The sequence below is a fragment of the Corvus kubaryi genome, unplaced genomic scaffold, assembly GCF_017639235.1.
Source record: "Corvus kubaryi isolate FWS band 111438036 unplaced genomic scaffold, C.kubaryi_AGA036_p1.0 37383, whole genome shotgun sequence".
NCBI lineage: Eukaryota > Metazoa > Chordata > Aves > Passeriformes > Corvidae > Corvus > Corvus kubaryi.
The window spans coordinates 1,736,761-1,759,158 of record NW_024581125.1 but is presented as its reverse complement, the minus strand read 5'-3'; the positions used below and the strand labels follow the sequence as shown (position 1 = coordinate 1,759,158).

General features: G+C 48.0%; 1 protein-coding gene across 13 annotated transcripts in view; it reads left to right on the top strand.

Moving 5' to 3' along the window:
- Window positions 1-22,398, top strand: part of COL6A3 (collagen type VI alpha 3 chain) — a 58,765-nt gene that overhangs the window by 27,896 nt on the left and 8,471 nt on the right. For all 13 annotated transcript variants that reach the window (XM_042035240.1, XM_042035243.1, XM_042035241.1 and 10 more), the window contains 32 exons: window positions 709-1,308; window positions 1,883-2,485; window positions 2,880-3,479; window positions 5,141-5,487; window positions 5,955-6,033; window positions 6,384-6,529; window positions 7,743-7,835; window positions 8,233-8,286; window positions 9,215-9,286; window positions 10,195-10,221; window positions 10,344-10,388; window positions 10,495-10,548; window positions 10,714-10,776; window positions 11,155-11,220; window positions 11,917-11,970; window positions 12,733-12,768; window positions 13,274-13,336; window positions 13,618-13,680; window positions 14,368-14,430; window positions 14,888-14,950; window positions 15,137-15,187; window positions 15,310-15,345; window positions 15,443-15,505; window positions 15,641-15,703; window positions 16,339-16,371; window positions 16,460-16,496; window positions 16,605-16,616; window positions 16,772-17,265; window positions 17,857-17,956; window positions 18,448-19,146; window positions 20,233-20,341; window positions 21,063-21,337. In XM_042035240.1, coding sequence (XP_041891174.1) covers window positions 709-1,308; window positions 1,883-2,485; window positions 2,880-3,479; window positions 5,141-5,487; window positions 5,955-6,033; window positions 6,384-6,529; window positions 7,743-7,835; window positions 8,233-8,286; window positions 9,215-9,286; window positions 10,195-10,221; window positions 10,344-10,388; window positions 10,495-10,548; window positions 10,714-10,776; window positions 11,155-11,220; window positions 11,917-11,970; window positions 12,733-12,768; window positions 13,274-13,336; window positions 13,618-13,680; window positions 14,368-14,430; window positions 14,888-14,950; window positions 15,137-15,187; window positions 15,310-15,345; window positions 15,443-15,505; window positions 15,641-15,703; window positions 16,339-16,371; window positions 16,460-16,496; window positions 16,605-16,616; window positions 16,772-17,265; window positions 17,857-17,956; window positions 18,448-19,146; window positions 20,233-20,341; window positions 21,063-21,337 — 5,163 coding nt within the window. The remainder of the gene's footprint in view (window positions 1-708; window positions 1,309-1,882; window positions 2,486-2,879; window positions 3,480-5,140; window positions 5,488-5,954; window positions 6,034-6,383; window positions 6,530-7,742; window positions 7,836-8,232; window positions 8,287-9,214; window positions 9,287-10,194; window positions 10,222-10,343; window positions 10,389-10,494; window positions 10,549-10,713; window positions 10,777-11,154; window positions 11,221-11,916; window positions 11,971-12,732; window positions 12,769-13,273; window positions 13,337-13,617; window positions 13,681-14,367; window positions 14,431-14,887; window positions 14,951-15,136; window positions 15,188-15,309; window positions 15,346-15,442; window positions 15,506-15,640; window positions 15,704-16,338; window positions 16,372-16,459; window positions 16,497-16,604; window positions 16,617-16,771; window positions 17,266-17,856; window positions 17,957-18,447; window positions 19,147-20,232; window positions 20,342-21,062; window positions 21,338-22,398) is intronic.

The following is a 22,398-nucleotide window of genomic DNA, read 5'->3' as shown; positions in this document are numbered from 1 at the left end:
ATTCACTGGGGAAAGGGAAATTTGAAGCAGGCATCAGGAGAAGGATCAGATCTTACATTTCTGGCCTCCCTTGGAATGAAATCCAGCCAGCGTATGCCTGGGATGAAGAGCATCTGCCCTGGATCAGTCCCTTAGAAATTAAATGTCCTACTCTGTTCCTTCACTTCTAAGCCAGACCACTTTCCTCCATCCCCATTTATCAGTGTGAAATTCTGCGATAATTCAGGCTCTGACCTGAATTATCACTGCAGAAAACACTTTATTAGGAATCAAAAAGTCATCCTGGAAAGGCAGAAGCTGAGAGAATAATAGGATAGAATCTTTCCTAGAGGGCAAAGCCAAAGAAAGAGGGGTGGTTCTGAATGTAAAGCAACCTGCCCTGAGTAAGGACTATCACCAGGTTGTGCTTTCTTGAGTGGAGATTCCACAAGGAATTATTATTCCAGGTGTCCCCTTGCTCCCTCTCACTTCCTTTGCTCTGGAAGTTGCTGTTCTTGCACCCCCTAGGATGTGCCTATCATACTGGTCATGTCTCTGGGTTGAACCCAGAGCTCCCTGCTGGGGCTCCCAGGAGTTATCCCAGGCAGAGAGACAAGGAGTACCCTCCCCATGGCTAGGGGCATGGGTCAGTGACGTAGATGATGAGCTTAGCTGCTCTCCATAAGTAATTCCTGGTGCTTCTTCTGACCACTGCCTTCCCTCCTGCAGCGGGTGTGAAGAGGGACATTGTGTTCCTGGTTGATGGCTCCCGCTACGCCGCCCAGGAGTTCTACCTCATCCGTGACCTCATTGGGAGGATCGTGAACAACCTGGACGTGGGCATCGACACCACCAGGATTTCAGTGGTCCAGTTCAGTGAGCACCCCCATGTGGAGTTCCTGCTCAACACCCACTCCACCAAGGACGAGGTGCAGAATGCCGTGAGGCAGCTGCGGTCCAAGGGCGGCCAGCTGGTGAACGTGGGGGAGGCCCTGGAGTTTGTGGCCAAGACCATCTTCACCCGGCCCTCCGGGAGCCGCATAGAGGAGGGCGTCCCGCAGTTCTTGGTCATCCTCTCCTCCCGCAGGTCCGACGATGACTTTGAATATCCATCCCTCCAAGTCAAGCAAGTGGGGGTGGCACCTATGATGATAGCAAAGAATGTGGATACTGATGAGATGATACAGATTTCCCTTAGTCCTGAATATATATTCCAAGTCTCCAGCTTCCAGGAACTGCCCAGCCTCGAGCAGAAGCTGCTGACTCCAATTGAAACCCTGACTGTGGACCAAATCAGGCGGCTGCTGGGAGATGTGCAACCTCCCATAGGTAAGGCACTGGCTCTCTCTGGGTTGCTACTCAAGCAAATGTTGCCCAAAAAGACCTTCTCTTTAAGTCAAGGTTTTCCTTAGTTAAAACCAAAGTTGTAGCACTTGTACAATTTTGGAAGGAAACCTTTAGATAGGTGGCAATTCTACCCAAGTACCTAAATACATTATAACTTAAGATTTTCAAGTCAAATACCTAAATATGACACCTGTTTGGGTCAATTTCAATTCAAATATACAATGTATAAAATTGCCTATTCCCACTCAGCAGCTTTCTAGGAAACAGGCATAAATCTGGGGCAAAATAAAGCTGGAAACAGTGACAAATCCAGATAAGAGTATTAATGAATGAAACAGATAAGGTTCTGAGTAATGCATACTTCAAGCACTAGACAGACACACATTCCCACTTGCACACAAGCCCTTTTGGAGAGGCTCCCCAAAGCACCATTCCTAAAGTTTGCCAAAATATGCCACGTGGTTTTGCCTCACACGAAAGCAGCACAGAAATCCTCCAGCAAAGCTCAAGCAAAGGCTTGGCACACCAATAATTTCCTCTTCTTGCTTCCCCACAGATGTTTCTGGAGATGAAAAGGACATAGTCTTCCTCATTGACAGCTCTGACAGTGTCAGGCCGGATGGGCTTGCTCATATTCGGGATTTCATCAGCAGAATTGTCCAGCAGCTGGAAGTGGGGCCAAACAAAGTGCGTATTGGGGTGGTTCAGTTTAGCAATGGTGTCTTCCCTGAGTTCTACCTGAAGACCCACAAGTCCAAAAACGCTGTCCTGGAAGCCATCCGCCGCTTGAGGCTTAGAGGTGGGTCACCCCTGAATGCTGGCAAAGCCCTGGACTTCGTGGTGAAGAACTACTTCATCAAGTCTGCGGGGAGCAGGATAGAAGATGGAGTGCCCCAGCACCTGGTCGTCATCCTTGGAGACCGGTCCCAGGATGATGTAAACAGACCTGCCAGAGTGATCACTTCCACAAACATCAAACCTCTGGGTGTTGGAGCCAGGAATGTGGACAGGGACCAGCTGCAGATCATTACCAACGATCCTGGGCGCGTGCTTGTGGTACAGGACTTCACAGGACTCTCGACCTTAGAACAGAGGGTGCAGAATATTCTTGATGAGCTCCCGATACCTACAACAGACTCACCTGGACCATTCCTACCTGGTAAGGCTGCTATTCATCCTGAAGACTTTTCTGAGCAGAGCATAGATGGTATTTGTATAAAGTGAAAATGATTCCGTAATAACACCTTTTGATTCCCAAACCTTTGGTTGCATTGATTAAAAGAACTCCTTGAAGTTGTTGAGTTAGGAAAAAAATATAATTAAATTTGAAAGGAGATGAGGGTGCCTATCAAAAGTAATGCTGTGTGAAGCGTTACACAAAAATATTCTTGTATGGATGTAAAATCCTGCCAAAGGTCAATGAAACTGAAATGGTAGAAAGGAGAGAGAAATTTCATTTGCAAAGTGCTACTTCACAAAGCCCTGAGCAGCTTACATGTTATAGATGCTGCAAACAATTACTAACAACTGTGTTTTCTTTGTAATCTGTTCAGTAGGTAAAAAGCAGGCTGATATTGTGTTTTTGCTGGATGGCTCCATCAATCTGGGGAGAGATAACTTCCAAGAAGTTCTCCAGTTTGTCTACTCTGTGGTGGATGCCATTTACAGGGATGGCGACTCTATCCAGGTAGGACTGGCCCAGTACAACTCAGATGTTACTGATGAGTTTTTCCTCAAGGACCACTCCACCAAAGCTCAGATTTTAGATGCTATCAGCAAAGTCATCTACAAAGGCGGGCGGGTGGCGAACACCGGTGCGGCCATCAAGCACATCCAGGAGAGACACTTTGTGAAGGAGGCCGGCAGCCGGATTGACCAGAGGGTGCCCCAGATCGCCTTCATTGTCACAGGTGGGAAGTCTACGGATGATGCGCCAAGGGCCTCCTTGGAAATCACGCAGAAAGGCGTCAAGGTGTTCGCAGTTGGTGTGAGAAACATCGACCTGAAGGAAGTCAGCCAGGTGGCCAGTGAGAGCGCCATGAGTTTCAGAGTATCCACAGCCCAGGAGCTGTCAGAGCTGAATGAGCAGGTCCTGGTCACGCTGGAAGCTGCCATGGAGGAGAGATTGTGCCCAGGAACAGATGTGACAAGAGGTAAGGACAATTCCTTCATAACATGCTCATTCTCAAGGGTGGCTTTTAATATCCAGCGTGTTTGATGGAGTTGTCTGCCCTACTGTTGTGCTTTGCCTATAGCCTGAGGTGCAGCATGGGCTCATTCCTCCTCCAGGAGTCTGATGAGGGCTGCAAACTTTTGGTACAAGAGCTGCCAGTCCATGGCCTTCAGCGTGTGAATGACTGGTGTAACATCACCACAGAGGTGATGTTCCGTGGTGGAATTCATTTCAGATGTGACAGCCAGGCAGTAAATCACCAGCCTCCTACACTGCATTTAGCCTTTGAACTAAATCCCACTTTGGACTTTCTCACAGGGAGATGATACCAGTATCATCTTGACAGACCAACTTCTTTAGTGCCAAAATGAGAAGTGATGGCCCTTTATTCCCCTCCCTGTGTCTATTACAAGCCAGTTGGAATTTTTGGCCATTCAAGCATGCCATGGTGTGCTGGAAACCATAGAATCACAGAAGTCTAGAATAGTTTGAGTAGGAAGAGACCCCAAAGATCATCTCATTCCAACCTCCCTGCCATGAAACACCTTCCACTAGACCAGATTGCTCCAAGCCCAGTCCAACCTGGCCTGGAACACCTCCAGGGATGGGGCAGTCACAGTTTCTCTGGGCACCCTGTGCCAGGGCCTCCCCACCCTCACAGGGAAGAATTTCTTCCCAATATCCCATCCAACCCTGCTCTCTGGCAGTGGGAAGCCATTCCTCCTGCTGTCACTCCAGGCCCTTGAACAAAGCCTATGTCCGCTCTCTTGTAATCCCTTTACACACTGGAGGGGGAAAACAGAATTTCCCTTGCCAGATCATCCAGGATGCCCACCTGATCTCATGACAGGTATATGAGGAAAAACCAGGGCACGAGTGGTTGTAGTTTAAGATAAAATTTCCTTAAGAAGGAATCCCATGATTTGGCTACTTCAGAAGCCAAGCTGGGGAATTGTGGTGAGTAAGTGAGCTGGTATTGCTGTCGGATCAGACTCCCAGCAGATGGTTTTGCTTACTACATTACAGCCAGTCCTACTCCCAGCACGACTGACCATGGCTCAGCCCTCTGACTTAGAGCAGAGGCATCTCCTGCACCTCTGGAGAAGCAGAAGGAGAGGCACAACAGTCCTGAGCTGAACAGCAGCTCCAGCTGAAAAGAAGAACTGAGTGCTAGGAAAAGCAAACCACTGCTGGTGGTATTAACTTATCCCAAGTGTGGTTAAGATATTAACCAAGCAGTGTGGCTAATATCAAACAGAATTCAAACACCTCCCTGTGATTCTGTGGGTGTCACTTCAAGCACAGGCAGAAGGTGAAGACTGTGCAAGTACTGACAGGTTTCCATGTGCTGGAGAGAGAGGAGCAGTCTTAGCTGCCTGACGAAAGTGTAAATTTCTCTTGGACTTGATTTAGGCAGCTCCTTCCAATGCTAAAATTAAAAAAATAAAATTAATAAAATGCAGGTTTTCCAAGGTTATCACTGCTATGGTGGAAGGAAACAGAAGACACTTGTGCAGCAAGTGGTGTCAGCTCTTGATGCAGTGTCTTCACTAACGACTGAAAGAGTAATTAGAAAAGCCATTACTCAAAAAATCACATTGCTCCATGAGGCTCTTCTCTCTTTCTTCATTCCCCACTCAGATTGTGACTTAGACGTGATAATTGGCTTTGATGTCAGTGATGTTGGGCCCGGTCAAAGCATATTCAGCTCCCAGCGAGGTCTGGAGTCGAGAGTGGAGTCTGTGCTGAACAGGCTAACGCAGATGCAGAAGATCAGCTGCACTGGCAACCAGGCACCCAATGTCAGAGTGGCCATCATGGCCCAGGCCCAGGGGGGACCTGTGGAGGGGCTGGACTTCTCCGAGTACCGGCCCGAGCTCTTGGAGAGGTTCCTGGACATGCGGACCCGCGGGCCCTATTACCTCAGGGCAGATACACTGAGGTCCTACCTGAGCAAATTCCGATCCTCGCCCTCTGGCAGCACCAAGGTGAGTCAAGGCCAAGGCCTCTGGGGTGGTGTTGGCCAGCAAAGCTGATTTCTAAAGTACTTTAGTTGGTAAAGAAACTCTAAATTCACAATAATTAAAAAAAAAAATTAAATTAATTGAATATATTCACCATAAATTTAGTCACTTAAGCCCTACTTGTTTGCTGCACTCTCCCTGCATTGTCAAGGTCCTGTCCTGACAATTGATGAGCATCACTGCAGCCAGTTCTCACAATCACTGCTTAGCTGCAAGTTATTGCTCTCCAGGTATTTCCTACGTAACACCTGCATGAAACAAGGTACAGGAACCTGGCACAGGAATGCAGAGCTTCATGGTCTGGAAAAAGTGTAAAGTTCCCTCACCTCCTCTCAGATGAAGCATTGGAAAAAGGCCCTTCAGGTTGCACACTGATTGTGTTTCATACCTGAAATATTCTGGGTCCTGACAGAAATTTGTTTCTCTCCCAGGTCATAATCCATTTTACTGATGGTGTAGATGAGCCAATAAATCAGCTGGAGGCTGCTTCATCTACTTTACACTCAGAAGGTAATTTTTTTGCTCTTCCAGGCAGTGATTATAGTCCATGTTAACATGTAGCCCATTTTGCCACCATTTCTCCTAAATCCATCTGTTTTTGATAGTAAAGGATAAGGATTTTGTGAGTTCTACATGCACTTGCTGTTTTTCACTGCCTTCCTGTGGCGTTTAGCTGCCTGCTGCCACCTAAGCGTGTGGGCAACTAGCACTGGATGTCTCTGAAGATGCTTGTTCTCTATTGAAAAGGCTCTATTTGCAATCAAAGATGTGGATAACAATGTGTCATCACAGGGGAGGGTGTGCAGGCCCTCCAGAGCACCTCTCCCCATCACAAAACCCCTTCTGCTTCTCCCTGCCAGGAGTCAACGCTCTCATCTTTGTCGGGCTGGACCGAGTGACCAACTTTGACAGACTGATGCAGCTGGAGTTTGGCCGTGGGTTCACCTACAACAGACCACTCAGAGTTAATCTGCTGGACTTGGATTTTGAGCTGGCAGAGCAGCTTGTAAGTAACTTGGCACAGGCAGTGCTGCCTTGTAATGCTGGAGGAAAGCCCACGGCTGGATCTCCTGCAGGGCTGAGCCGTGGCTGGATTACACCCTCTTGGCTCTGCTCCTCTCCCCTCCCTGCCTCACATCAGCTCTTTTCACAGATGCCACAGCAAATAAAGTTCAGAGCAGATCGTGGTCTCATCCCACTCCTGAAGAAACCCTACTCCAGCCAAGGCATTAGGTCAAATGGGGTGGGATAAGATGCCATCAAAAGCTGCGGTGCCAAAAACCCGCCCTCTGCCTGTGTTTACACTGTTGGTTTTTTTAACCTTACAGTAATGCCCTGTCGTGCCTGGTCAGTGCTAAACCTCTTGCAGAAGCACTGCTTTCGAGGTTTCTTTCCCTGATCTCATACACTGTATTTTAGACATGCTTTTAACAGATGGAGTTACCCTTTAAAGTCCCTTCCAACCCAACCCATTCCATGATTCTTTCTTCTTCATAGATTTACTTCTTTCCCAATGCTTAATCCCTCTTGAGTGTTGAGTCAATTTGCTGTCAACCTCAGTATGTCCAGTTCCCCCCAGCTTCTCAGCTGCTACCAGCACGATTGAGCTCCTTTTCCAGTAGATTTAATAAGATTGGGCTTAACCACTGGTCCCTGTGGTAACCTTGCTGGGCCCTTCTTTGCAAATCAAAGTGTAGCCACTTGCAAGTGAGCCTTAGGTTTTGGGATCAGAGTTGGTCCTCAGCCCCTCCCCAAGTAATTCAGCCTAGGAAAATCCTTCCAAAATGTAAATGCGCAAAGCTGGCTGGAAATGTTTGCAGCCAGCAATGTACTTGGCAAAGAAAGTGATTTTTTTTCTCTTCTTTCTGTTGGATGATGTAAAACCAAGCTGTGATTTCTCTGATTCCGTATCATTCTTTTCAACATTTTTTTTTCCTCCTTTACTGTGTGCTTGAGCATCATTCTCAGCCTGTGGGTTGCTGGTGAGCTGCTCACTGCAGTGATTTTCTCATGGCTTGCTCCACAGCCTGGATTTGTTTCTTTAGAGATATTTCTCTCTTCAGTGACAGGCACTCCTCTGGGGACTGATGTCCTACTAAATGCACTCTACGAATTCTGCCCCATGCAGTTTCTGTTTAAACCCTTCCCTCTGATGTCCAAAATCAGGTGTTGGGGCTCTGGCAGCTTTCTAACACTTTTGTTTCCCATTTTCCCTGCAGGACAACATCGCAGAGAGGACGTGCTGCAAGGTGCCCTGCAAGTGCTCAGGACAGAGAGGGGACAGAGGTGTGCCAGGCCCTATAGGACCAAAGGTAGGTCACTTCAACTGGGGATGAAGGGTCCCTGTGCACGGGAACCTGCTGGTGACGTGCAGGTCGAGTAGCTGCAGTGGGTGATGTTAATGAGGAGATCATCTCCACTTACTCCCCCCATTTGAAAACTGACCCTGGGACACGCAGAGCAATTGAGGGCTGCTCTTTTCCCCTTTCCCCACAGCCTTAGCACTGCAAAACATCAAGAGGGGAGGGATAAGTGGCTGGAAGGACAGGGGTGAAGCCTCCTGGGAAACAATTTAGGGACATCAAAAGGAGATTATATCTCTCATTAACACGGATGACCAAGCAGCTGCTTTGTGCTTATCTAGGGAAACCTTGAATATCAGTCACAGAACTACGAAGGAAATACACAATTTTCTTTGTTGTCTTCTAGGGTGTCACAGGAGATCTTGGCTACGGAGGCTACCCTGGTGATGAAGGAGGACCGGTGAGTGACTGCCCCTGTTCAAATGGGGACCTCACCATAGTGAAGTGTTTGGAGGCTTTTCCACTAAATGAAAAGCCTCTGAACTTTTTTCTGCTGGGAATGTGGATGTGGGTTAGAAGAGACAGCAGAACTCTGAGTTTCCCACACCTGACAGGCTGAGTTGCTGGTCCCAGCTGCTCTGAGAGAAAGTCAGTAAGGAGCTTCTTGAGAGTTGGAGAAGGATGATGGGGGGAATAACTCCCATTATTTGATGTGACCCATGTCTGTGCTGTTCCCCAAGGCAAATAAAATCCTCAGCTTCATCAAAGCTGCAGCCTATGCCAAAGTTATCCATACCACCTGCAGCTGAAAGATTTGAGTTAGTCCAAAACTGAAACCAAGAGTGATGTTCCTATCCATCACACGGCAGACAACGTGAATCCCATGAATTCCTACTAACACTTTTTATCCAAACTCTGCGTGAATCCCACGTCAGCCCTGGAATAAACATCTCTCCATGCATCACTCCCAAGGGGCGAGGCTAAGGCCAAGGGGCTGACGGTGCTCATGGCTTTTCCAACAGCACAGGAAGGGGCCAAAGGCTGCTGTGAGACTGCATGCCAGGCAATGTTTTCCCGGGGCTTGAAGGTCAGGGTGGGATTAGCCATCTGTGCAGAGCTCTGAGGGCTTTGTCTTGTCATTTTAATTTTGAAAGAGAAGATTCACAAAGCTCTTTCACAGCTGAGGGACTGGGAAAGAGGTTTCTCTCTTGACAATGAACGCATGCAGTTGGTCTCTACATGAGAAAGGTGGTGGGCAAGAGAAGGTGGGGTGGCCAGGCAAAACCTGCTGCTCCTGTGCCTCCAAGCCACCTCCTGTGGCAGTTAGCCACAGAAATAGGCTTAGCAGGCAAACACTGATTGTTGTTTCTTTCCCCCCCATGCACCAGGGTGAGCGTGGACCACCGGGTATGAATGGGACGCAAGGTTTCCAGGGATGCCCCGGGCACAGAGGAACAAAGGTACATGTGGAACAAGCCTGCACAGAGCAGACCCAGAGCCCAGTGGGTGGGAGTCCCCCAAAGGCAACTCCTGCTGGTTTAGGAGGTCACACAACCTCTGCCACATGCCCTTGAGTGGTTGTGTCCACCTGGCCAAGCACCAGGGCTTTCAGAGGATGTTGGGGCTTTAGTGTTGCTATGAAGAGCAAAAAGGCAGCCCAGAGACCCAGGCTCAATCCAAGGCTGATCTGTCTTCTGCAGTCTGGCTCGGGGGAAAGGATTTGGGAAGAGATGGATATGCATTTCTTGGCACAGGGCCGGGACAGTGAGTGGGTGGAACTCTGCTGTTGGGGAAGAGGGAGACAAGTGAGCCATGGCTGTGGCTTTAAAGAGGAACCTTGAGCTAATGGGCCAGGACAGCAGCTGCACCCCAAGCCAGAAAAGGTGGTGAAACATATAATATTTATGGGAAATAGTGAAATTAAGGGGATGTTTCCTACCATTTGCTCTGACCCCATGATTCTCTGGCAGGCAGAAGAGAAATGCATGAACCAAGCCCATTAGTTGCAGCTGAGATACTGAGTCTCGTTAAAAATCTGCTCAGCCTTGGATAAAGGCACTGGGACTGACTCTGGATTAACATAAAAATGGGTGCAGGGAGAAACAAAAGTCAGTGGAGAAAGAGTTGTGGCTAAGGAGTGAGATATTTTATTGGATCAGCTGAATTAACCCCCATGCCCCACATATTTTATCTTGGTACAAGTGTTGGGGAGGCAGCTGAAGACAAGCAACAGCGTAAAGGAAATCAGGGGAAGTTCTGCCCTGGTTGTGGCTCTGGGTCTGCCACCAAGCCCAGCCCTCCTTCTCCACTTCTTCCCAAGGCAGTGAGCTGGACTAAAGTGGAGTAACTCCCTTTTCTATCTCCTTAGGGTTCTCGGGGATTCCCAGGAGAGAAGGTATGGAGCTATTCCCTCATGCCACAGCAGTGAGCATGACTGTGTGGCAGATCAATATTGCCCCCCCCCCCCCATTCTCCCTTCCTCTTAGTGAGCATTTGCCCCTTGCCTCCCTTCCACAGGGTGAACTGGGAGAAATGGGTCTGGATGGCATTGATGGAGAAGAGGTCAGTCATTTTAATTGCTTTTCTCTTAATAACTCGATGCTTCAGTGAAGTACCTAAAAAGCACCCTGGAAGTGGCAAATATTCTAAAATACTTTTCTTTCTTTAGGGAGACAAGGGGTTGCCCGGCTCTTCTGGAGAGAAGGGATATTCTGGCAGGAGGGTAGGTTTTAATCTCTTTTACAGTGGAGCTAAATGATGGGGCAGAGGTGGATTTGAACCAGGGGAGGGTGGAAAGCCATCGTGCTCTCCTCAGGGCTGAGGGCTGGGCAGAGATGCTTTTGACAGACAAGGGCTGCTCTTCCTAACTCTCCATCTCTTCCCACAGGGAGATAAGGGAGTTAAGGGTGAACGAGGAGAACGAGGTGACCGTGGGCTCCGTGGAGATCCGGTAAGTACTGCTAAGGCATCTTCTTGATTTTCTACCCACTTTCCACTGATCCTGGGGTCATCACAGAGGGTGGCTCTGGCCTATTAAATGCTGCTTGACAGTGGCAGGTCCCATGACAGAGCAAGGATTTGGAGGTGACATGCAGGTACCATATCAACCACTGTTTCACCATGTTAAAATTCCCCTTCCTTGTCTTCTTCAGTATTATTTCTCAGTTGAAAAGCTGTGTCTGTCTGAAAACAGCAGCAACACTTCATCTAATTCAGTCAAAAGAGGAAAAAAAGAAAAGTTGGTTCTCAGCTCTAGCAGAGTAGTTTATGAGATTTGATTTTCATGTCCCACTTACACAGATGTTTCTCATTGCTCTGTTGCTTTCAGGGAGATTCAGGAGCTGATAATACTCAACGGGGCTCCAGAGGACAAAAGGGTGAAATTGGACCAATGGTAACATTTCTTTGTTGTCTTGTGTTGTTTTTTGGTTTTTACAACAGAATGGGACAGAGAAAGGGAGAAAAAAGGATGCTGCCAAAAAGATACAAGTTTCTTAAACTCATTGTGCCTTGTCAGATGGAATATTTTTTTCCACTAGAAAATGTTGTTGGTTTGCAACCAAAACTTTCTCTGGGAAGATGTCACTTTAGAAGATGTTTTGTGTAAAAAGCACTGTTAAAAAAATGTTTATTATTATTTTACAATGGCTTTTGGGATATTGCCTCTGAAAATAACTTCGTACTTGGAAATTGCCTTCGTATGTTCTCACGGGTCATATACAAAAGCAGAGAACTGATTAGATTATACCAAATCTGAACCTCCTATTCACCTGAAACCTTGGCAAGAAAAAAAAAAACAACCCCACACACTCCTGACAAAATTTCAAAACCCATCTGTTTTCATATCAGTTCACAACAAAAAAGTGCATCCTAAACTGTCAGAAGGCATTCCCCAAAGATTAGGAATGTTGACTTGTGCTGGCTCAGAAACTTGGTGGAAAGTCTCTGTGAGTTGTTAGAAGGATTTCCACCGAAGCAGATCTATGAATTTGTGTGAAAGCATGAAAAGAGCCATTTTTTGAGAACTGAATCTGTTTTCCCACTGCCTCCTCATCTCAGGGCTCTCACCTGAGTTTTGTTTTTCCCTTAGGGAGATCCAGGACCTGCAGGGCTGGAGGGCCAAGATGGTGGAGTCGGGAGGAAGGTGAGTTGCCAGACCTCCAGCCAGCAAGGCCCAAGCTTAGATTGACAGTAACTTTTCCCCTCCTTCCTTTCCATGTGGTTTTTTTTTTTTTTCACAAGCATCAGGAATTCAACCTCAAAACCCAACAAGCCACTCCAAAAAAAGAAAAAAACTCTCAGAATGAAAATGCCTCATGGCTTCCTGACTTGTAGTAGAGACTTAAAAGTCAAATTTATTCCCACGCAAATAACTCAGTGCTTGGATCAGTGGAGTTACACCTGATTCATCTATAAGGCCAGGCTGGATGGTGCTTGGAACAACCTGGTCTAGTGGAAGATGTCCTTGAAGGTGTCCTTGCCCATGGCAGGGGTTTGGAATTAGATGGTCTTGAAGGTTCCTTCCAACCCAAACCAGTCTGTGATTCCATGATGTGCATCTGCATTTGGCTGCTGGTTTTGGAAAGGCAAAAACCAAACTGGAGTTGGGATGTCTGGATGTGTTCCCTGATGCATGGCCTTCCTATCCCAGGGATGGTGACATACTCCTGGCATACATGAGAGAGCAGCTCACTTACATGGGGGATGTGAGGAGGAAGAAAACATGCCTAAGTCTGATTTAAAAGAGAGGGCCATGTGGATTTCCCTCTCCCTTTCCCCCTAGTAGTTTAAACCATCCAAATGTAATTTTGGACTATGAGAAGGATTGATACATGGATCTAAAAGCAATAGGGAAAGGTGTGCTTACATGTTAGAGTAACAAGCCTCATTGTTCCTTCGTTTGCAGGGCATGGCAGGACGAAGAGGGCCCATAGGAGTTAAGGTAGGTGGTGATGGGACAACAGTTGAGGCTCCTGCCACACCACAGGCCAGGCAGCCTCAGCACCCAGAGAGATGTGCCAAGAGAAGGGACGTGCAGGCTTTGCTTCTTCCTCTCTCCTCCAAATTTCCCTCCTCCTCCTCAGGCTCATCTCCCTGTGTGCTTCTTGCTGGGCTCGGAGCAGAACCAACTATCCACATGCCTGCCTGTCTTCTACAGCATTCCCTGGTTGGATTTTTATCCCCATGTGCTGCTGGAGCAGTGTAACCGGGCCAAAGCACGATGGTTGATGCCCATCAATTGCAGGAGGCAAATTGCCCCCACCATCGCTGTGCTTCTTCTCTGCTTTCACCGTATCTAGAAAATAAACAAGGAAAAAACCCAACTGAAAATCTGTTCTTCCCTGCTCTTTGTGCAGCTGTGGATACCCTGATCTCTCCTTTGCCCTCCCATGGTGCTGACCATGTCCTCCCATGCTAACCTGCACTGTCCTGTTTTGTACTTCCAGGGCACCAAGGGCTCGCCTGGTCAAGCAGGGCCAGCTGGAGAACAAGGCATGCGAGGGCCACAGGTCAGTGAGTTCACAGCAGAGAAAAAGCTTTGCCTCATGGTGCTGTGGTGTTACTTCATCACAGCCACTTCCTCAAAGAGTGTCATCCTCAAGGACTGTTGGGATTTGGGTATTTTTGGATGTGCTGTGGGCTGGCTGTCCCACCTGCCACTGCATTCCCACCAGCCAAGGTGTGACGTGTTTGCGAAGCATCCCTCAGACACCTCAGCGTTTGCTTCCCCTTGGATCTTGGTGTGCTTCTGCCCATGTGTGCTGACAGCTTCTCTTTTCTCCCCACACAGGGTCCACCTGGCCAGGTTGGCACGCCAGGCATCAGAGGAGAGCAGGGTGTCCCTGGACCCAGGGTAATCCTTCTGCTGCTTGACCCATTGACCCAATTATACCGTTGTTGAACTAATAAGATTCCAATGTGTCTTCCCATTCCCCTCTCTTAGGGCTCCAACTCTGCTTCACTCTCTTTTAACACACTCTTCCAGCATGATTCTCCTCTCAACTTATGCTTAAGACTTCTTGATCAAGAGTTACAGAAGAGAAAGAGCTAAAAGCAACCACAGAGGGGTCAGGACTTCAGTGTTTGGCCCATTATTGCAATTTTAACTAAAGAGGATCCCTGAGTGACTGGTGGGGCACCTCTGATGTTTCATCCTCTGAAGCCAGAGCATGACCATCTCACATGCCTGCTGGGGCCACCTCATGTATTTATTTCTCCCTCCTGCTGTGTTCCTCAGCCAGACCCATCAACATGAAGCCATATTGCATTTCCCCAACCCCTGCATGAGTTTCCCCCTCCTGCTTTCCCATGGGTGTTCTCTTAGGGACAGTACAAATTGCTGCTGACACTTGCATTGAACTGAGCTGGACCTCCAGCTCTTCCCAAACATGAAGCAGACTTCTGAATTTCCTGAGGTGTTTTGAGAGACACCAGCCCTAGTAGTCAATACATGATTTCTACGGTTACCCAATTCCCTAGTTTCTGGCACCCAGGTTTTCTTGACACGTTGCCAACATGCCTCTCTGCATTTCCATTCCAGGCTGGGAGTGGACCTCCAGGACCTGCAGGAGAACGTGGCAGGATTGGTCCCCTGGGAAGGAAGGTATGTCTTCAGGAGCACTGGGCATCAGCAACTAAAGCTGCATTGAAAAGCTTCTGGATTTTGCATGGGCTTCAAGAAATCCTTGAGATGAACCTCTTGGACTTGCACAGTGTGGAGAGAAGCAACTCTCTGTGCTCTGGTTCTCTAATTAGGCTCCCATTTCAGTGAACAGAAAGGCAAAAGTAACTGAGCAACTGAGATTCTCAAGCAACTTTCCTGGGCAGATTCTCAGAAAATGCCCACGTGGGAAGGTTTTATCTTTCCTGAAATCACCGAAGGTCCCACTAAAGATCATGCACTTGGCAGCATTTCAGGCTGTATAGGTCCAGTCATGCCTTTCAGCCACAAGGAGGGCTGCAGACTGCTCTGTGCAAAGAAACCAGTGTTGATGGGGTGGGGAACGCTCAGAGTTGCCTGGAGTTTCAGCACATGCTTTAACAGATGCTCCTCTTTGTAGGGTGAGCCTGGAAATCCTGGACTCAAAGGGCCGAATGGACAGCCAGGCCCACGAGGAGAGATGGTGAGTGTGGCCAAGCCCTCACACCTCTGTGGACACTTAAGGAACTTTAAGGAACATTTTAGAGTTTCACAAAGGCCTGTGGCTTCAGTGGGTTCTTTCTATTGATGCTGCAGGACCTGTGGGGTTTAAGTTGTTTACATATGACATATAATTTACAAATCAATGACTTTGGCTTTCCAATTTTAGGGTGATGATGGACGAGATGGAATTGGTGGCCCGGGTCCTAAAGGCAGGAAGGTAGGTGTCTGCTCATCATTCCCACCTCCTTAACAAGGACAGGGAAGCAGCCAAGATCTCCAGTGCAGAGGGATAAGGGCATTTTCTAGAACGTATTCAAATTAACCTTTCTGTTGTTTCAGGGAGAACGCGGCTTCATAGGTTATGCAGGGCCAAAGGTAGGTGCAGCCCATGAGCTGTGCATTCATTTTTCCAAGCAATTTTCCATGGGCCTGTGCAGGTTTAGAGCTGCTGTTTGTGGTTTTCTCCTTCTAGGGTGGACCTGGTGACCGTGGTGTCGCTGGAGGCCCTGGCCCCAAAGGAAACAGAGGTCGCAGAGTAAGTTGGACCATGGCACAATTTTTCCTTTCTGCATGAATGCCCTGGAGGATGGACATATTTTTTCCTCCAAGTGCTCCTGGGAGTCCTCCCACAGATGTTCATGGAGAGGACTTCTCTGTTCTCTCTTTCTAGGGAAATGCAGGACAACCTGGGACACCTGGTCAGAAAGGAGAGATTGGATATCCTGGGCCATCTGTAAGTGTTCATTGCACTGCTGATTGGCTTCGTGTTGTGGTCCCTATGGGTGCAAGGGGTTGAAAAATAAGCCCGTCACTGTCTGCTGCTGATTTCAAGTGGGGGAAATTCCTCTTTATTTGTCTTGGATGTGTCTCTATAAATTTCTAAGTAGCTGTTTATCACTGACAAATATTTACTCCTCCTCAAACAGAAGGAAAAAGCCAAGAGACATGCTCTTACCAGGCATTAGGATTTCCCCATTGCAATATGGCCCTTAAAACTCCTTCTAGGAGATCCCCAGCTCTTTATCATTTACCATCCCACACAGGATATGGTCCATGACCAAATCTGGCTGGTATAAGGCACCCTAGCTCTTCATGTGAACCTGGAGCATTGTAACTTATAGAATGGTCTGGGTTGGAAGGGACCTTAAAGACCATCTAGTTCCAACCCCCCTTTTGGGTTTGGCTTCAGCTAGGTTTACTCCTCACACAGAAAAGCCCTTCCCCCTGTTGCTGGAAACACAGCTGAGAACAGACAGGCTTTCGCTTGGCTCTTGGCATGACCCATGGTACAGTAGTTATTCCGAGAGTGTTCGTGGGGCACCCTGGAGATACACATTGCACTCAAGTTCTCTTCATTCTTTGAAACAGGGCCTTAAAGGCGAGAAAGGAGAATCCAGAGATGTAAGTGTGGCATAATTTCTTTCTTGTTTTGAAACACCCTCGGGTTGGCTGTGTGACACATCTCTTTTCCCCCCTTTATTTCCTAAAGCAATGTGCGCTGGTGCGGAACATCAAAGACAAATGCCGTGAGTACCTCAGTGCTTTGCTAAGCGCCTCCCTCTACCCTTATTTGCCCATCATGTTACAAGAATGGCACTGACCAAGCTGGTTTTTTCTCTCCATCTTTTCCACAGCTTGCTGCTATGGTAAGTCTCATTGAATCCCTTAAACCCCAGGGTGGCTGCGTGTCACGATTGTCACTCTCCCCACATATGAACGATTCACCCTGGCTGAGGACGCTGTCCTTGAATCCTGAGAGCTGTTTAAGGCATGACTTATTTCCAATGCACATTCCCAACAGGTCCCAAGGAGTGCCCTGTCTTCCCAACTGAGCTGGCCTTTGCTATTGACACCTCCTCGGGCGTCGTGAGGGAGGTTTTCAACAGGATGAAGCAAACCGTGCTCAGAGTGGTCAACAACTTAACCATCGCCGAGAGCAACTGTCCCCGGGGGGCACGGGTGGCTCTGGTCACCTACAACAACGAGGTCACCACCGAGATCCGCTTTGCTGATGCCAGGAAGAAATCCAGCCTCCTCCAGCAGATCCAAAACTTTCAGGCAACCCTGACCACGAAGCCACGCAGCCTAGAAACTGCCATGTCCTTCGTGGCCAGGAATACCTTCAAGCGTGCCCGCAGCGGCTTCCTGATGAGGAAGGTGGCTGTCTTCTTCAGCAACGGGGACACGAGAGCATCCCCACAGCTCAATGATGCCGTGCTGAAGCTCTATGATGCCGGGGTCGTGCCCGTGTTCCTCACCAGCAGGCAGGATGCGGTTCTTGCCAGAGCTCTGGAGGTTGGGGCCCTTCACCCTTTCTCTGTTTTCTGCTCATGACCTTGGTCTGGTTTGATGGTGTTGGATGCCACAGGCAATGCTTGGCTTCCACAGGCCTCTCAAGTGTGGAACAGAGCATTGCTGGCAAAACTCATCCATCCATTAGGAGAAAAACCCTAATTCCATAATCACCATGGCACAGGCTGGGAAATGCTAGTGAGACTCTCATGAGTCACTCTTTTCCCAGGCCATGGCTCCAGGGTTCCAGGTGGGGGATGAAACAGAAGGAAGAGTTTGACAGAAAGGCAAAGGGTGGGAAGGTGGGAGTACATTAGCTTTGATGGCAGAGGGAGAGTGGACAGGCAGAGATTGAAAGCCACGAAAAAGCCCCAGATGAACTCACTGAGTACTGGTTCAAGCAGTCCCTGTTCTTGGAGTTTATGACTCTAAACTGACATCGGGGACATGAGGCTCCTCCAAAAGGGATCCACCGAGAGCATTGCGCTGAGCAGAGAATCCCTCAGAGTTGTGGATTGCCCTCCCCTCCTTTGAGCTGAGAATAACAGAAGGCAGTATTACCGACTCCGTGTTTTTCTGTTTCCTTCTCACCAGATCAACAACACAGCGGTTGGTCATGCCATTGTTCTTCCAACCAGCGGCAGTCAGCTGAATGAAACCATTCAGAGGCTCTTGACTTGTCACATTTGTTTGGGTAAAGCATCCAATTTCTCCTCTAGACAGTTCCAAATCCTTCTGGTCATGCAGCAGTCAGTCATAGGAAGGGAAACCCAGTTGGGAGTCAGCCCTTTTGTTGATGAATACAAGGCATTCTCGGGTTGAGCAGAAAACATTGGCATTGTGAACGAGGCTCGCTGGGTGTTCTCTACTTTGTAAAGAGAAGCTCCTTTTTTGTCTGGTTGCTGCTTTCACAGCCCAAATACTGATAGTTAAGTGCTCTAAAAGATGGCCTTCTGCCACTTATGACAGAGTGCTTCAGGGATCCCCTTGGACAAAGGAGCAGATAAAAAAATACTGAACACATAACTGAATGTGTTGTGGGATGAAATGACTTTGGCATCAAGCAATGGACCAGCAAGTGTCCAGGCCTTGATGGTATTTCATGTGATGCAAGAGATGTTTACAGTGATGAGGGAGCGTTGTGTTCAGGTCCTGCAGGTGAAACCCACTGTATTTCTTCCCCAGATGTGTGTGACCCCCATCCCAGCTGCGGTATAGGTGGCCAGAGACCTGCATTCAGAGACAGAAGGGCAGCCCCCACAGATGTGGACACGGACATAGCCTTTATCCTGGACAGCTCTGAGTCCACCACCCCTCTGCAGTTCAGTGAGATGAGGAAGTACATTTCCCACCTTGTAACTAACCTGGAAATCAGCTCAGAGCCAAAAGTATCCCAGCACCATGCCAGAGTGGCCGTTCTCCAGCAAGCACCTTACGAACACGAAACCAACTCAAGCTTCCCACCAGTAAAAACTGAGTTCTCACTAACTGATTATGCATCCAAAGAGAAGATCATTAATTACCTCCACAACCAAATGACCCAGCTCCATGGCACGAGGGCTCTAGGAAGTGCAATTGAACACACAATCGCTCATGTTTTTGAAAGTGCGCCAAACCCTCGGGACCTAAAAGTCATAGTTCTGATGATGACAGGAAAAGTGAACAAAAAAGAATTTGAGCACCTGCAGACGGTTGTCATCAATGCAAAATGCAAAGGGTACTTCTTTGTTATCTTGGGCATCGGCAGGAAGGTGAATGCCAAGAATATCTACAGCCTCGCCAGCGAGCCAAACGATGTGTTCTTCAAGCTGGTCGATAAGCCAGGAGAGCTCCATGAAGAGCCCTTGCTGCGTTTTGGGACACTGCTGCCATCCTTTATCAGAAGTAAGTGTAACATCCTGCAGCCAAAGTGTCATGGAAGGGGCAACACGTGGCCTCAGAGGGGTTAATCTGAAAGGCTTTGGGCAGCAGCACCCACTGAACTTAGACTCTTTTTCTATGGTTTGTACTGTTTGGTGCAATTTGGGCTGCTCATATTTACCTACCTGAGTATGTCTGGGTTTTGTTCACTTTGGCCTCCCATCCCATTCCATGTTGATCCACCAAGCAGTTTGCACTTCAGTGCGCTTTGCCTTGGTCTCCATGGGCTCACCTGTGGGTTCTGATCTCATCCTGCCTGGCTTGCCTCTCACATAGGTCCTGCTGAGGCCCTTTGCAGCCTGCTAGAGCTCCCTTGGAGCTCCTTGAACACCCAGAAAATCTTTCCTCCCAACTTCAGCATAAACATCATGTCCAGCAGGCCCTTGGCTGGCTCAGGCTGAGATCTGCAGTTGCTGTATGCAAATTGAAGGACCAGATGGACAGGATTGTTTGCTCAGGGATAAATAATGCTGCTGTGTTTGGGATGTGCTGACTGTGCCTCAAAAATTTGCATCTCAGCTTAGCTAGAGACCCCAGGCTGGACCTCCAGCTGCCAGAGCTCCTAAACACACTCGCCCAGCAAGGATAAGAAATGGACCTCTTCTAGGAAAGCTAGTTTTCAGCAAAAATTCCTGAAAATCAGATTAAGGGGTGATACAGCACAGATTCAGGAATGTCTTGCACTAAATAGGAAGCAAACATCTGGAAATAAATGTTTAGGTTATCTCAGTTTTCTTTTTCCATTTACTGCTTACAGCAGTCCTGGAAACTTCTAACTCTTGGAAAAAACCATTACCTGTGTGGTTGGAAGTACCTTGTTACAAGAAATGTGTTTATACATTACAGACTCAGGCAAACAGCTCTCTTGTAGTTAAGGCCCTCGTGTTTGTGAACTGGAATAACAAATCTCCCATCCCAGTAACCAAACAGTAGCAAGAAGAGAAAAGTTGGTTGCTTTTTTTTTTAATTAAAAAGAAATACATGTAATGTGTTGGTGGTGGGTATCGACCATCCCCAACTCCAGTGTTTAATGGCTCTCTCTGTCTCCAGGTGAATTTGCTTTCTACTTGTCTCCAGAGATAAGGAAACAGTGTGAGTGGTTCCAGAATGGTCAGCAAGCCCAGAGCCAGCACCCCGTGCTCACCGGGCAGAAAGCAGTGTGAGTAATGCTTTGGAAAGAAAAAGCAACTTCAATGCAAGCAAGCAGGATTATCTTTTCATTAATATAATTTTAATAATGTTTTAATTAATTTTACTAGTTCCCTCAGTGCTGTGTCAAAAGAGCAACAGAGATATCTTATAAGCTAACGTATAATTGTAAATTTGGGGTAAATGTCATATTTATATAGGTATAAAAATATGAAGGAGGTACATGCTGAGTTTGATCATGTAGGTCAGGATTTCCAGAAATTACTATTAATTTGGGGCTTTCTACTCAAAACATTATTTTCAGAGGCTGGGCTGCCCTGGATTATCTGTGATCCATGACAGAATCCATACTAATATTTTCTGAAGAGAAGTGAAAGCTTGTGTCACCATGACTCACTGGTGGCCGAGAGCTGTCATGGCTTTAGAAGGTCAAGCCCCTTGAAGTCAGGCATGCTGCAGATCTCTCTGTTGAATTCACTCTTATCACAGAATCACAGAACAGTTTGGGTTGGAGGGAACTTTAAAGCCCAACTTGTTCCGACCCCCTGCCTGGGCAGGGACAACTTCCACTAGACACAGGGTTGCTCCAAGCACTTTTCACTGCTTGGATTTAAGCACTTTTCACTCTTCACTGTGGGCAAATCTAAAGCTGGCAAAGACTCTTGACCCCAGGTGGGTTCTTGCCAATGGTTTCTACATCAGCTCCTTTCTGCTTCCAAAATTCTGCTCAGGTTTGTGGCTCCCAACGCCACCATCACCCAGACCTTCACTGCCAGCACCACGGTCAGCGCAACCATCAAGCCAGTGGCGAGTACCCATGCCAGAACCACTCCTGCCAGCACCACAACCCAGGCCAGAGCCACCGAGACCACCCCGGCCAGCTCTGTGGTCCAGGGGAATGCCACTGCCCAGGGAGCAGCCGGTGCCACTGCCCACGCCAAAGCCAGTGGCCGGGCCGCCACCAACGCCACAGCCACCGCGGCCGGTGGCAGGAGGAGACACAGCGGTATGTGAACAGCTCTCCCCATGCGGGCAGTGCCTCCCTCTAGGCTGAACCACAGCAGGTTGTGGCTCTTCTTGCCCCCTGAGAGGATTATTCCTGTAGGAAATGTCACCCAGAGGCCAAATTTTGGTTTTAGGTGTAAACCTGGAAATCTGTGCTGGGGCGTTGTCACTTTGTGTTAAGAATTTTGTGCAAAAATGGGTGAGGGACAGGTGGCCCCTAGGCAAAACACAAGCAGGAACAATCCGTCCAGCTACAGAGAACTTCTCTTTCTAGTGTGGTTCATTTGTTTCCATTATTTCCTCATAGCGTCACGCCTTGGCCAAGTTTTGCTATTTATGGTGATTCATATAATGGCATTGTTTGAACTCTCAGATAATAGGAATAGCTGGTTCACCAATGGATCAGTGTGGAGACCTATTTGGGAATGCCAAGCCTCTTTCATACGAGCACAGTTCATACAAAGGAGGTTTCCCAGGTATTTTTGCAAGGGGGTGCAGGCAGATCTGCACTAGCTGAGCAAGGATCAAAGAATGTGTCCAAGCACAGGGATGCTCATCCAGTGACTGATGGCAAGTCCCTGCATAAATAATAAGTAAAAAGCAATAAATAAAAGCAATCAGCTTTTGCAAGGCTAATGCTTTCATCAGCTTGAGGGGAATAAACTTTTCTGGGTGTTTCTTGCTCCACCAGTGCTTTAAGCAGTGTTTATAAAGGTCTCATCCAGTACTCTGCCAGAGCAGGAAAACCTTTCCATAATAACTTCTTTGACCTGTTAAGGTTATGTTATCATCCCCAGAAGTGTTCAAGACCAGGTTGGATGGTGCTTGGAACAACCTGGTCTAGTGGAAGGCGTCCCTGCCCACGGTGGGGGGTTGGAACGAGATGGTCTTTAAGGTCCCTTCCAACCCAAACCAGTCTGTGATTTTATGTTCACTCTTAAGCAGGCTTGGCTTGAAGGTCTTCAGCAGCTCAGTGAATCTGCTGCACCCTAGAGAAGGATCTGACTGAGCACATTTACAGCTGTTGGGAAAGTGCTGGGAATTTCAAGCTGTGAGAATCTT